Consider the following 15964-nt stretch of genomic DNA (forward strand, 5'->3'; position numbering starts at 1 on the left):
TATAGGATAGTTGGCATTTTGTCCCAGTTGTAGTTTTTAGATATTTTTCAAAGTTAAATAAATGCAACACGTGGTACAATTATAGGTGGGTTGTAGCATTTTCTCCAGATAAACATACATTTTATTTACACTATGATTAGTTCTAGATTTATTCATTAAGTCATATTTCTGTATTCATTTGTGCTTTCAGAGACACCTTTCAGTCTGTCAAGTATCTTCGCCAAAGCCGGGGTCTCTTCCAGGGGCTGGCTTTTATATCTTAGTACAGACTCAGCTAAATGATGTCATAGGAAGGAGTCAACCCATCCTGGGCTCTCTCGCAGCATAGATAGAAAGGGCGTTCAGGGTAACTTCTACCAACGCCCATTTTCTTTTTTGTAAATTCAAACAATTTTTTTGTGCTGAATGTTGTTTTCTATTAATTAATTTAGATATAGATGTATTTCTTTACATGGATAAAATGTACAAGCTGTCTGTATGGTTTTGTTTTCTGGTATCCTTGTTAAAAGAATTGTCAGAAATCACATTGAGCTTGTATATAATACATTCTTTCCTGCTCATACTAGAAGTACTCTCTCTTCTTTTGTTCTTGGGGGTTACCTTATACCAGCAAAGAGGCTATTTCTGGCTTATCTATATCAGGGATCCTCAACCCTCGGGGTGAGGACCAGTATCTGTCTGTGGCCCATTGGGAACCGGGCCACACAAGTGGTGGGCAACATGCTTAGTGCATGTGCGGGATTAAGTTGCACACACAAAACCACAGCCGCTGCCTCTAGTCCATGGAACCAGAAAGATTGGGGACTGCTGATTATGATTATGATTGCATATTTATCTGTAAAAGTTTAATATCTTCTTCATTGAGAAATATAAATGTAAAAACAACTAGTATCTTATTCAAAACATTGGCCAATGGTTATGCCAGTTCATCAAGATATCTAATACATATAACTTTATTTTAAATAACTTTATTTGAACAAGAATAATGTTCAGATTCTGATATTTTTATCTCTTAGGTGCTGGTGATCAGAGTCTTTTCAGTTCTCTGTATCCAACACTTTCTCAGCAGCTCCCAAAAGAGCCTATGGAATGGAGACGGTAATACATTTTTTTTTCATTGTTCATATATTTACCATTATGTACCACCAATGTAGACAGACTAATTTACTGTACAATTAAAGTCTATTCAAAACAACATGCAATAATTTTGCTTATGAAATAACAGTTAAATGTTCTTTAATGTCTTGACACTAGTTGAGTATAAGACCAACAGCTAAGGAGGAATGCATGTGACCATATAACTTACTTGTATGCTTCTTTGTTGTGTTTAAATAGATAAGTAGAACTGAAATGAATTCTAGCTTCAATTCAGTAAATCTTTGGATATCTAAGCATATCATGTATAAAAAATAGTATATGTTAAAATGATTAAATGAAAAAAGTTTAATTGAAATAAAGCATGGAGATTTCAATACATGTTTTTATGTTTTTGAAAAAAACATTTGAGAATAATAAACAACTAGTAGAGCACTTTCTCTTTCACTACATATTTTTTTTAAATTTAGTTTTTTATATAAATTCTATAAATTTTAGTTTTTTATAACAGAAAATTGTATGAAATTTTGTAAATTAGCACGACACTTTATATAAATTATTAAATCTGCATATCCAAACTAAGTACCATTTCTTTCTTACCTTTTCTATAAATATTTATCTGCATGCTGTCTGTTGTTCTTTTACCTTTGTTCAGTATATGTGTAGGAGATGAGTAGGCTGAGCTGGAGGGTTGGATTAAATGCATAATCAGTTTGAAGTCATTGGGTAGCCACGCGAGACCCAAGTCCAGCCCCCCATGAATTTCATTGACTCTTATTTAGCACCAATTTAGCTTGGATCATTAGTTGTTAACATTCTTGTGATAAGTAGCAAAAATAAACCCTTAGTGCTTTGAATGCAACTCCTGTTCCTGTTTATTTGGACCTGACAATACAGTCAACTAATGTAAGTTTTCTAAATATTATTCAGGTCATATGGACGGGCCCCTAAGATGATCCACCTGGAATCTAATTTTGTACAATTTAAAGAAGAGCTACTACCTAAAGAAGGGAACAAAGCTCTTCTGACATTTCCTTTTCTCCATATTTATTGGACAGAATGTTGTGTAAGTAGTCTTGTGTGTTCAAAACGTAAGTCTTACATATTTTGATGATTGAAGATATTGTATATTTGATTTTGAACATTGCCATATTTATATTATAAAATATAACAAATTGAGAAACAATGGAAACATGCAGCTATAAAGAAGCACATAGTACAGGTAGTCCTCAGCTTATGACCACATTTATGTTGCGAAGTGAGTTTTGCCCCATTTTATGACTTTTGCCACATTTGTTAAGTGAATCACTGCCATTATTAAATTAGTAACACCGTTGATCTGGTTTCTCCATTGACATTGCTTGTCAGGCCTGAGACACTGCAACTATCATAAATGCGAGTCAAGCATCCAAATGTAAATCACGGGACCAGGAGATGCTGCTATGATTGTTAGTGTGAAAAATGGTCATAAGTCACTTTTTCCAGTACCATTGTAACTATGAACAGACATTAAGTGAACTGTTGTAAGTCGAGGACTATCTGTATACAGGTGGGATAAACAATTAAAAACAAATGGTTCTTATTTTAATATATTTATGATCTGAAAAAAAGATATTGGCCTTTCTCATTCAGCTTGATAATTGTGAACATTTTTGCTCTCAGTTTTATCAGAAAAGCAATTCAAGTTTATTTATCCAGCAAATGTAATCTTGTGATTCATCACTTATACCATTAGGATACAGAAGTATATAAAGCTACTGTAAAAGATGACATCACCAAGTGGCAGAATGTTCTGAAAGTTCATAGTTCGATGGATTGGTTAATTGTTGTGGTTGAGTGTGATGCCAAGAAAAAAAACAAAACTAATATCCTTCCTCGAACGTCTATAGTAGATAAAATAAGAAATGATTTCTGCAATAAGCAGAGTGACAGGTAAGATTTTTGTGATGTTGTAACATAGATCTGTGCTAATCATTGCTGAATATGCACTGAAGTCTTCAGAATCAGTATGTTCTTAGTGTTTCTATCTAAAATAACTAAAATAACATAGGTTATTTACATAGGGGATAAAGTTTAATCCCTTTATCATGTGAAAAATTAGTTTGGAGATTGCAAATTAATTTCTGCTTTGGGAATGTTTTATTTTTGAAAAGCAGTTATTATATAAACAAGCAAAATGTAACTATATAAGAAATTATAATTATGAAATGCAAGCAAATGTAACTTGCTTATAGCAATAGCATTTAGACTTACTTATATACTGCTTCACAGTGCTTTACCGCCCTCTCTAAGCGGTTTACAGAGTCAGCATATTGCCCCCAACAATTTGGGTCCTCATTTTACCCACCTCAGAAGGATGAAAGGCTGAGTCAACCTTGAGCCTGGTGAGATTCGAACTGCCAAATTGCAGTCAGCCAGCAGTCAGCAGAAGTAACCTGCATTACTGCATTCTAACCACTGTGCACCATGGCTCTTATATTCTTATATTTATAAGAATGTAATTGTCCGATTTTTCTGATTTTACTTTGTTCCATTATGTTATTGTGATATTATTGGATAAATTTATCTATGGTTTTATAATAATCACGTATCTGTGTAACACACATTAAGAGTTTTGAATCTAGATTTATAATCTGTGGTGATGTGAATGTATATAACAATTTATTAAACTTGTATGTTGCATAACTTAAATGTTTGTTTTTTTATTATGATTTAAAGATAAGCATCCTAAATGTTTACATTTACAAAATTTGGATCTAATGAGAAAACTGCAAAAGATTTAATCGTGGGGCAGTTACCTGAGAAAGTCACAGCAACGTATGACTGATGTGGTGCATTTCTTGAATGAGAGGGTGTTTCATCCTCTGGAAAAAGTGCCAAATCGGCTCGGGGACATTTGCCTATAAGAAAAAAAAAAACTATGTTCCATTTGATTGTGTAACCTTGACTGAAATATTCATTTATTCACTTACTACAGATGTGTAGTTCTCTCTGATCCTTTGAAAGACACTTCCCGCTCTCAGGAATCCTGGAATGCCTTCTTGACAAAACTTAGGACACTTCTTCTCATGTCCTTTACCAAAAACCTAGGCAAATTTGAGGATGACATGAGAACTTTGAGAGAGAAGAGGACAGAACCAGGCTGGAGTTTTTGTGACTATTTTATGGTCCAGGTAAATTAAAATACTATATAAAAATAATTACTTAAAACAATATTTTTACATTGCTTTGCTTTGCTACTCGTGTAATAATAGAACCTTTTTATGATTAAAATATATGTTCTTAAAATGACTGTAAGCTAAAATCACAAGCAAAAGCTCTAATTTTGCTTGCATAAGTAGCCAATCCAAAGTCAAACTGGGTTATTTATCAGAGAGCTTATAGACTTCATATTTTTAAACAATTATGATGTTGCAGCAGAGTGATAATATTTACAAGGTTTTCCTGGAAAATATGATTTTCTGTTTGATTGTTTTTTTCTGTTATAATCCTGATGTCAACATTCCGACTAACAAACCCAGGCACCAAAGCGGACAATCCAATCTCTTAATGCAAAATTTTATCGAGTACATCATTTTGGCACTAAAAAGGGCAAAACCAGATCTAGCTAATTCCCGCACAAACCCACATAATCAAAGTATAGGATTCTCCCCCTCCACATTAGTGTAGGTCACATTGTCCAATTGAGTCCCATTGTATTGTTATGAGAAAAAGTCTTTGGCTTTGGCAAACACCTGCTGAAGTGTCCTTGGCTCTCATGCTCGTCTTCTTGATATCTGGAGCCTACATTTCATCTCCCCCATCTCTCCCCCCTGGTTCGTTGGCAAGCTGAGAAGCAACAATGGTTGCAACAGCAAAAGCGCACTTTGAGTCTTGGCACCTGATCGGTTATGTGCATGTATCTTTTAAGTGTGCGTGTTTGTGTGTGAATATATAATGTTTTTTATTTGTATTAAAAGGAAGAATTGGCTTTCGTATTTGAAATGCTTCAGCAATTTGAAGATGCCCTGGTGCAATATGATGAACTGGATGCTCTATTTTCTCAATATGTTGTCAATTTTGGTGCTGGTGGTAAGTATTTCTGTATATGCTTGATTATTTTTCCTTTGCAACATTTCAGTAAAAGCCACGGGGATTGTTTAAACTTGTTATTGCTAAAAAACCCTGCGTATTTTGGAAATATTCAAATATTTTCATCTGTTCTGTATCTTATTGTATTTATTTGCTTGTCATAGATGGGGCAAATTGGCTGACCTTTTTTTGTCAGCCAGTGCGAAGCTGGAATGGGTTGGTTCTTCGTAAACCAATAGATATGGAAAAAAGAGAACTGATTCAAAACCAGGAAGCTACTCTGTTAGATCTGCGCAGTTACCTTTTTTCTCGTCAATGCACATTACTGATCTTCCTTCAGAGGCCATGGGAAGTATCTCAGCGAGCACTAGAACTTCTTCATAATTGTGTGCAAGAGCTAAAGCTTCTTGAAGTAAGTCAGGTTAATTCAATCCAAGTAAAAGCTTAAGTCTCTGTCATGTTTCATTTGCCATAGGTTATAGAGATGATGCATACTTTCAAATAGGATTGCTAGCAGTTAGTGGTTTATGTTAACTGTGCAAAAGTTCCAGGAAGCAGATTATAGTTTGGTATAGAAATTATAATTGAATCTTTTAAGTCAAAGAAGGTGAAATTGTTTTATACCTCTTTTTTATCTGCAATAATTGTCTCTTCACATTTGAACCAACATATGTCTGATGTCTTGAAACTGGATAGGAAATTAATAGCTTGATAAACTTACATTTTACCTGAGAAAAACAATGCTGCCCGTTAAGTAATCTACAATAATTGTTTTATAAACAGCCAAGTGACATTTTAAACAATTTATTCAGTCCTTGTTTTACAAAAATAGGTTGTACCAGTATTTTAGGTGAATTAAGGCAGATAATGTTTGTCACTTCTTAGATATGAATACAGTTTGAAGTCATTCCACCTTTGGGAAAAATGTGGAATGAATATAAAAATGAAAATACATCTTTTTCTTCTGTTACTTTCTGCAATGTTTCTGATAATGTAGTTGGGAATGTGGTGGAGTTCATATTTTGGATGCCAGAAAATATAAAATCTTTTAAAAAAAATGTCTTTTGATGCATTAGAAGTGAAAAACAATGCCTAGGTTTAGGATATGCAATTTGTGCCACTTCTGAATTCCTCCTCCTGCATCATTTCAGTGTACTGGCTATAGCCGCTAGAAACTGTAATTCAGCAACATCTACAATGCCAACGTTTACTTATTTCTTATGGCTTAGATCAAGTATGGATCCAATTCAGAATAGATTCAGAAGTGTTGCATTATTACATTATTTCCATTTTCTGTACAATTAACTTTATAAAGTTGGAAATTATTTCTGTTCATATAGATTTTTTAGCCTTACAGTTCTGACTTTGACTGCAATTATCTCCATTTGGAAGAAGTGATAAATTTTAAATCATGGTTCCAGAAACAAATGTTCACCACCTTATTAATAATGCCTGCATTGGGAATCGGATAAAAAAGAATAACATATAAGCTGTCTGATTTATCTGAGTAGTAACTTAAAAGAAATGTTAATAGTAGAGAATAATTTTAAAAAGAACAGTACTATAAAGCATGCACTAGGGCCCAAACGACAGGAGCATAGCCTTTTGACAATGGGGCACTTGTAAATCTACCTCGCATAATTGCAGAAGGTAGAATATTTAGTAAATCAGTAAAAAAGCCTGGAGATACCTTGGAAAGAAGTTTATAGGTAAATCTTTGAGTAAGAGCCTGGGCCAGGATTTTAAAGTTCTCAGTGGCATAGGATTACATTTTACATTTTAAATAACAGAATGGAAGCATTGACATGTAGAAGACTCATATTACCATTTTTAATTCAACAGATGTTTTAAATTAAACAGTAATTTCTGTTCTAGTCATATCTACCTCTTTGTCTGTCCCTAGTATACTACTGAAAAAAAACCAGAGGTTCTCTTTCCACCATTGCTGCTGTCCCTATTTTACCACCCAATTTGCCATGTATGGGGCTGTAGAAGCACAGCATGAGATTAAAAACAATAATCTTATTGATATCAGGGTCTTGGTCTAAGTATTATATTTAAGAGCAAACATTTAAAAATAATTTTTTATAAGTAATTCTTGTTTGTTTACTTGTGTTATGTTTGTCAGATATTTTGATAGTTTTTGTCTGTAGGATTTTAGCATACTCTTAGAAAATAAGACTTGCTTATTTTTTAGCTGTCAATATCTGATGGTTGACTGATTTGGATGAATCCCTTACTCTCTCTTTTAGTTGTTCTGATTGTCTTCCCCCTACATCTTTCCCTTTTCTTCCTTCCTTCTTAGTGGCATTATGGGTACATGGATTACATTCTTTCTTGCTTCTGTTTATTTTTTTAAAATATGTTCTGTAATTATATTTACATTTAATTTATATTTCTGTCCTCTTCCGTTAGCACATAGTACTTTTGTTCTGTACAGTTTTGTGTTGTGTGAGAGCATATTAAAATCTTTCAAAAATATTTTTTTGTCTTAAGTTATATTCTGTAATAGTATTCATACTGATTGATCTCTTAACTGAATTTATTTTAAGGTCTCTGTTCCTCCTGGGGCTTTGGATTGTTGGGTCTTCTTAAGCTGTCTTGAGGTTTTGCAAAGAATAGAAGGTTGTTGTGATCGGTCTCAAATTGATTCTAATGTTTCCCACACAGTTGGATTATGGAGTTATGCCACTGAAAAGGTGAGCAGAAGTAGAACTGTGACCAAAAAACAATCACATTTAAAATACATTTAGAATAGAAAATATTCTATATTTTTTGTTAAAATCAGGATATCTTTAATTAAAAATATTCCTCTATATAACATTTTATTTTTGAAGTATTAAAGTTTTACTGATGCAGTAATATGCTGATATATGGAATAGCAGAATATCTTATTTTCTTCAGACAACATTGTATCATCAGAATGTATTTGGATGGCTATGGTTCAAGCTAGTGTATATAACTTCATTTATTCAGTTGGCTACTTGTTTTCTCTATGAAAACTCTCTCTCTCACACACACACTATCTATATGATTATATACTAGATTATAAATGCTGAGAGAATTAGTATCATCTCACTCATGCTACCTTATTAGTATGGCATTCTATTCTATACATTATGTGCTGGACCTAATTATATATCTATGTACAATCCAGTATGTGTAGAAATCAATTATGCCAATTATGTACACACACACACACACACACACACACACACACACACTTCGGTTATGCAAATATATATGTAATTTCCTAATTATTTCTTATAAATATCACTCTTGCAAGTTGCTTATATTTATTCTTTTGAAAAAATAAATTTGTTTTTCAAGTTTGCAAAATAAAGTTTTGCACATCTTAGCTTAATAAATTTCAGACAGTTAACTATGTTACAATATTAAGAGATAGATTTAAAATTTGTTAGCTTTTATCGAAACTTGTCAGTATCCATTTTCTAAATTTTAACAAAAACTTATAAGTCTTTTTTAATATACATTATTACCATAAAATGAAGATACTTCTTGTTTATACTTCTCTTACAGTTGAAATCTTTGGGGTACTTATGTGGACTTGTGTCAGAAAAAGGTCCCAATTCAGAAGATCTTAACAGAACAGTTGATCTTTTGGCAGGACTTGGAGCTGAGCGTCCTGAAACAGGTATCAACATATCTGCTTATAAAACAGATTGATGCTTTTCAAGTAATAATTGATATTTAGAATCAGTGGTTATGCATTTGTTTGAATATGTGCTAGTGATTATTTTTTAATATGCTTTTATTCTTATTAAAATAAACTTGAAAAACTGAAGAGTATATCCAATAAGATAATTCAAACTAACATTTTAGGGAGGGCTTACAAGGGAAGTGAAGTTGAGGAACACAGATGTTCACACTCCATTCAGGAGTCCTTCTTTGGCCCAAAAAGGAATTGAAAGCCAAATCTGATCTGAATGTAAAAACCATCTTTTGCTTTCTACCTGTAATAGCTGGTGGCAGGTTTCTATCTTTGCAAATATAGCATGGATTTTTGTTGCAGAGGTGCTAGTGAACATTCCCCTTTAATGGAGGCAGTAGCATTATAGCTACATCTGAATTTCCTCCATCCATCAATAGTTAGAATTAAAATTGAAATCCTTAGCAGAACACTTAGTGCAAAGCTGTGGATGATGCTTTTGCTTATGTTTTCTATTATGTTCTGTTTTGTTTCTGAAGCCAATACAGCACAGTCTCCTTATAAAAAACTCAAAGAAGCTTTATCATCTGTAGAAGCTTTTGAAAAGCATTATTTGGTAAGGATGGTTTATGTATTTATATATTTATAAAATATGTTGAGGATGGCTAACTACATAACTAGTATTCTAACTAGTAGTTAGAATAGTATAGTGTTTTTAGATGTGAATTAGAATGTAGTTTGAAAAATAGCATACTTTAGCAGCTCAATCACTTTTAGTAAAATTAATTTAAAGTGTAAAAATTTGGACATCCAAAATGAAACATCTCAGCTAAGAACATTAATCAAAATACCTCTCAGCTAAGAACATTAATCAAAATATTATATGTATATACGAATTCTGGAGTGGAAACTAAATGAATTTTGTAGTCAACTGTTTCATTTTAATATGCTCTTGGTAACACGTGGAAAGATGAATAAATAAAAGTGCTATGTCATTAAAAAGCTTATGACTTTTAGATGGTGACTTGAGTCCCTTAAGTTACAGAATCTTGTTTGCTTAGACCAACTTTAGGAGATCTATATTCCTGAATTTAGCTAAATTAAACCTAAATTAAATAAGGATGAGTTGTAACAGTATAGTGTATCCTCAGTCCTTTTGTTTCTTTTTCACAGGATCTTTCACATGCTACTATTGAAATGTACAAAAATATTGGAAGAAATCGCTCAGCAAATCTTGTTGGAAAGGATCTGGCAGAGTTTTACATGTATATAAACTTATTGGAATTGTTGCATATCGTAATATTCTGAAAAGGGTATCTCTAACTACTATGTGCATTTCACCTTTAACCATAAAAGCACACTGCAGTGCTTTTGAATAGCTGGAGAACTGTAACTTCCAGGTTCCCTGCCCATATCTTGGCAGAGGCTAAATATTCCACTGATTACAGGATGGTGCAGCCTTATTAAATCTTAAAAGATAATATTTTCCAAACTATGTTTTATTCTGCTATTTGTGGCAGCCAGAAATAGCACACATTCTCTATTTGGGAAAAATACTTAATTACTGCCAAACTATGCTGCTCTGACTATTGAACCAGGATACTAGAACAGTGTTGGTCACTTAAATATTTTATTGATTATTGTAATGGGCAAAAGGAATCCTATGTATATTAAGGTGTACTCATTTTATAAAGTTCTTTCGGATAAAATACACTGATTAGTAGTTAAGTTACTAGCTTCTCTGTACAATACAAAGAAAATTACCTTAGATCTAGAATTGGGAATGAGAGGACTTTGTGATTTTGAAACTTTAAATGTATTTGCATGTGAATAAATGTTTAGGGAAGAATTTAATAGACTTACTTTTTTTGTTTAGTAGCACATGGCCTGAAAATATGGTTTAGTTATATTCTAGCTGGATTTTATATGTTTATTAGTAAATTGACTCTACTAAATGAAGAATTTGCCACCTATTCATTAGTTGATAGTTGTAATAGGCAATAGCTAAAGAAAAGGGTTTATAAATAAAAGCTATATATGAATGCATTTAATGTGTTTTCTTTTCTTCCCTTTCTTTTGATGATTTTGTTCCTAAGGAAAAAGAAGAGTCCTCAAAAAGCCGAGATTTACCTTCAAGGTGCATTAAAAACTTATCTTGCTGAAGGATGGGCATTGCTTATTACACATACACGAAAGCAATTAGCAGAATGTCAGAAGCACCTTGGACAAATTGAAAAGTATCCCTTTTTTAAAAAAGTGGAAAATTGCTGATTATGTGTGCTTGGATTTATCTTATTAAGTAAGGGCGGGTAGTAGAACCAAAAACACATCTGAGAGGAGCAGAAATATTAACTTCCAAAAGGCTGCGTGTGTTCATATTGCTATGTAATAAAGATAGATACCCTTTAATCAAACTTGACTCTTGGTAACTATGTGAGTACCTCAGTGCAGTTCCTTTGGTAGCAGCATAAAACAGTTTGCCATATACTTGACTTCCCATCTAAGTATTTTGTCCTGGGATGCATTGATGGTTCCTTATGCAAATATTAAACAGGCCTAACTTTGCTTAGCTTCAGGAGTGCAGACAAGGTCGAAAATGTAAATATATAGCACACTCATGATTTTGAATAGACTCCTCCTTGAGGATATTTAAATTTATTGAATTCTATTTATTTAAATTTTATTTATTTAAATTTATTGTTAAGCGATGCAGTAGGACATGTTTTAAATAAATGCAAAAATTATTTACTAATTGGAGATTACAGTTGAGGAATCAGATTTTTAAGCCACTCTGAAAGTTACTAGTTTTGACTACAAATTGTTGAAAAGATTTATTGCTTTCTCTATTTCTGTATTCCTTTCCAGTGTGCTTGAAAAGTGTAGCTAAACTCTATTTGACTATCCTTGCCATTCAATCCCTGAGATGAACTCCAGATTTTGGGAGCCATAGGCATACAGATAGTTGTCGACTTACAACCACAATTGAGCCCAAAATTTATGTTAAGTGAGACATTTGTTAAGTGAGTTTTGCCCTATTTTACGACCTGTTAAGTGAATCCCTGTAGTGGATCAGTTACTAACACAGTTTTTAAGTGAATCTGGCTTCCGCATTGACTTTTGCTTGTCAGAAGGTTGCAAAGGAGTTCACATGACCAGTAATGATCATAAGTATGAACCATCTGCCAAACATCTGAATTTAGATCATATGATCTTTTTTTTTTCCCTATAAATTTTTTATTTTTATTTTTTAAACATCTCTTTGAGTGAACAATGTGCTTCCAGGTTTTTACATTCCAATACAAACATGACCATGGTTACATATTTAGCTTTCTTATCCAATTTCATATCATATCATTATCTATTCCAATTTTCCTTTTTACATTCTCATACATTACTTTATAATATTATCTATATTCTTAATCAATCTCTGTATTCATTACACATTTTCTTGTATTTGTCATATTTGCAGGTTTTATCACATTATGTTATTCCATTCATCATTCCAAAAATTCATCTTAATTTGTATTATCCAGTATTTATCCCCTTTCATTGTCAATTCAATCTTGCCACCCTCTTTACACCCTACACACATTGTAACACATTTTTCCCATTTTATTCCCTTTAACCAATTATAAAAACTAGTAATAATATAGCCATTTTTTAGTTACCACATTCTATATTCACATTCCTCATCATAGTATATCAATATATTTTCCATTTTCCTTCCCTTTACTATTACCTTTATATTCTCTCATATTAATATTCCCGTTTGCTGTATATTAGATGCACATATATTTTCTATCATTCCACATGGTATTTCCTTTTACTATTACATATTAATTTCTTTATATATTCCAAAAAACATTTGTATAACAAATTGCATTTTCCATTTTATTCCCATTTAACCATTTATAAAAACTAATAACAGTATAATCATTTTTTAATTCTCATACTCTATATTCACTATCCTCATCACATTATATCTTAAATGATAATCTTATAATAAATTCTTATTTCCATGTCTATTCCAATTAAATTTATTTATCTATTTTTAACAATAATTCTTAATGAAATATTAATTCTAAGTTCCTTAACATATATATCTATATTCTTAACTATTAAAATACATTTCCATGCGGAATCCCCCATCCTTCCTATCTTTAACCATAGTCTCTTACTCTCCTGACTATATAAGTTCTTTTCATCTTAACTTGCTTTCCATTTTCTATCGTTTTTGGTCCTTTCTCTTAATTTTGCCTCTTTTCCCTGTTATTTTCCGCAATTTATTTCCCCAATTATTTGTTTTGACCCACTCACTCCTGGTCTTTTCTCTATAATTTCCACTTCCTTTGTTTAGCCTTCAAAAATTCTCCCCTTTATTTATCATATCTTAAGTTTAATTCCCTTTTTGTCCTTTCATAGTATTTGTTGTTTCCCTTGTTCTTTTAAGCTGATTTCTTCTTTGTTTAACTCCCTCCCCTTTGGGCTTTATTTGTTCTTCTGTGATTTGCGTCGCCATTTCTAGTTTTTCTATTATGTTGCTCCGTATTTCCAAGCTTTTGTTTATCATTTCCTTTATGCTTTGCAGTTCCGATCTTATTTCTTTGTATATTTCATTCATTTTGCTTTACTTCTTCTTTATCTTCCTTAATATTTATATCCAATCCGATTGTCCTACAGTTTGTTTAAACCAGCGTCTTTTTATTTTTAAGTTTCTATAGTCAATGTCTATAAGTCTTTATTTTCCAGTTTTAATCAGTCTGTTCTTTGTAAAACAGTCCCAAAACCACCAATCAGTCCTGGGATACTATCTTTAAGTATTCCTTTGCTGTAGGATTTTAATACTACACTTTTTGGGGTTTTGTTATAATAAAGTTCCTTTTATTTCTTTTTAAATTCACACCTCATTTAGACCACACATTTTTTATAAAGTCACTAAGAATTTTCTTTTACCATTAGGTGGCGCTCTTAAATCAGTTTCCACTTTCCACCTTTTAATTTTCCACTTTTTAAGCTTTTATTAACTTTGCTAATTCCCTACTATTAGGTTATTTCCTTTTTAACATAGTCAATTCCAGCATTTTAAACAATGCTAATTAGTGCCAAATACTGTATAATCTCCAGATTCAATTTCCTATTCTGTTATAATCAAAAGTTTCTCTCTGAATTGTATCACTTCCATTTAAGACTTTTTCAAAAATTTCTTATGTTTTCCAATTTCTCTCTCTCTTTCAAATCGTCGCTAAAACAATCCTTCACGAGAATTCTTTCCTGTTATTTCCAGGGTTAACTTTTAAAGTGCAAAGTATTTCACCTGGTCCACACACTGTTCATGACTCACTGGTCCAGCATAACCTTAGTTTCGCGGATAGCTTCCCATCTTCATGGTAGCCATTGTAGGCTACCGCTACAGCTCATCTTCAGAGGGAGTGTTCTTAGCCAGGAAGGGGAGATGCAGCTCCCCTCGACCCAACAAGCAGTCCCCCTTTCTTCATCACCTCTCCACAGTGGTTCCGGTCCTCTTTGGGACACTTCAATGAGTAGAGCTCGGACCGGAGCCATGCACGATCACGGACTCCAATCCGACTTCCATGGAAGTGCCACTGGAAGTTGTCTGGGTCATATGATCATGGGGAGGCCATAAGTGAACAGCTATTAAGTGAACTGTTGTAAGTCGAGAACTACCTGTATGCTTTTATTTTTTTCTTGTAGTTAAGGGTAACATGCAAAACTACCAGTAGGATCATGGAAGCCTGTTATATCATGATTTCCCTAAAAATTATAGTAGTTACATCCATTCTAAATGAAGCTAAGAAAAAAAATCAGTTTCTAGCTAGGTATTGTGTATCATGTTCCTTTAGTTATATATTTAATGGTTCAGATACTCCAATAGAATTTTTTTGCAGTTCTTAAAAGAGATTCTCAAATCAAAGGAAATATGCTAGATGAGGAAGAATGGATGGGTTGATATGCATGTGTGTGCACGCGTGCACTCACATGCACACACATACACATACAGGTAGTCCTTGATTTACAACCACAACTGAGCCCATAATTTCTGTGAGTGAGACATTTGATAAGTGAATTTTGTGCCATTTTACAATCTTTCTTGCCACAGTTGTTGGTGAATCACTGTAATTGTTAGGTTACATGGGTTGTTAGGTGAATTTGGCTTTGCTTACCAGAAGGTTGCAAAGGGTGATCACATGACCCAGGGACACTGCAACCATCATAAATATGAGTCAATTTCCAATGTCTGAATATTGAACATGTGACCACGGGAATGCAGCAAAGGTTGTGTGAAAAATGGTCATGAGGCAATTTTTTTCAGTGCCATTGTAACTGAATGTTACTAAATGAACTTGTAAATTGAGGACTACTTTGTGTGTATTTGTGTGCGTGTGTATCCCTTTCTCTTGCTCCTATTTAATTGCCTTAAATACATATTTTCACATGTTCATATTTGAATCACAGTTTTAAATAAAGCATCAAGAATACTGGGTGATATAGAAAAAATGGTTTTTGCACTATTTCAGCATAAAATTGCTACTGAACTACTAAAATTATTGGATTATTGGATTATTATCTGTTTAGTGTTTCTGATGAATGGAAGATAAAAGAATTGACTGATTTTTTATCAAGAGTTGTGTACATTCTTTTCCCATCCTTCCTTATCTTTGTGCTAGCTATCTTCAGACAAGCAGTCTTTTAGCTGGTGATAATAACTTAACTGAAGAAGAGCGGAAACATTTTTGCCAAGAAATATTAGATTTTGCCAAACAACCCTCAGAAAAAGAAGGTAAGTTTGAGGGAATCAATCAAACTTCAAATAAACTACTTTCAACTTCATTCGGTGAATGTCAAAATAATGTCTTAATTTTCTCAAGATTCTTACTTGTGCCTGCCTTATTTTATTTTGCTTGATTACGAGTAATTTCAGGTCAGTTTAGTTTTAAATTCTATGTAAATCCATCAATTATATCACATTTACAAAATATGATACTTCAATTTTAGGTTTTTAGAGCAACAAGTTTCTAGTCTTTACAGCAGAAAAAATACAGTTTAAATATATAAATAATATTTTTGAAACCACAGAAGCCAGAAAAGTGAATGAATACATTTTCAAAT

At 32.7% G+C, this 15964-nt stretch overlaps 1 protein-coding gene across 1 annotated transcript in view; it reads left to right on the forward strand.

The window, feature by feature from the left end:
* Positions 1 to 15964, forward strand: part of TRAPPC10 (trafficking protein particle complex subunit 10) — a 63502-nt gene that overhangs the window by 28580 nt on the left and 18958 nt on the right. Inside the window, exons 2-13 of the mRNA XM_026674033.2 lie at positions 1017 to 1098; positions 2026 to 2161; positions 2831 to 3027; positions 4073 to 4268; positions 5055 to 5166; positions 5331 to 5578; positions 7719 to 7865; positions 8707 to 8821; positions 9376 to 9452; positions 10010 to 10101; positions 10933 to 11073; positions 15523 to 15635. Coding sequence (XP_026529818.2) covers positions 1017 to 1098; positions 2026 to 2161; positions 2831 to 3027; positions 4073 to 4268; positions 5055 to 5166; positions 5331 to 5578; positions 7719 to 7865; positions 8707 to 8821; positions 9376 to 9452; positions 10010 to 10101; positions 10933 to 11073; positions 15523 to 15635 — 1656 coding nt within the window. The remainder of the gene's footprint in view (positions 1 to 1016; positions 1099 to 2025; positions 2162 to 2830; positions 3028 to 4072; positions 4269 to 5054; positions 5167 to 5330; positions 5579 to 7718; positions 7866 to 8706; positions 8822 to 9375; positions 9453 to 10009; positions 10102 to 10932; positions 11074 to 15522; positions 15636 to 15964) is intronic.

The sequence above is a fragment of the Notechis scutatus genome, chromosome 5 (assembly GCF_049901735.1).
Source record: "Notechis scutatus isolate UNSWTSFEM ecotype Mainland chromosome 5, rNotScu1.2, whole genome shotgun sequence".
NCBI lineage: Eukaryota > Metazoa > Chordata > Lepidosauria > Squamata > Elapidae > Notechis > Notechis scutatus.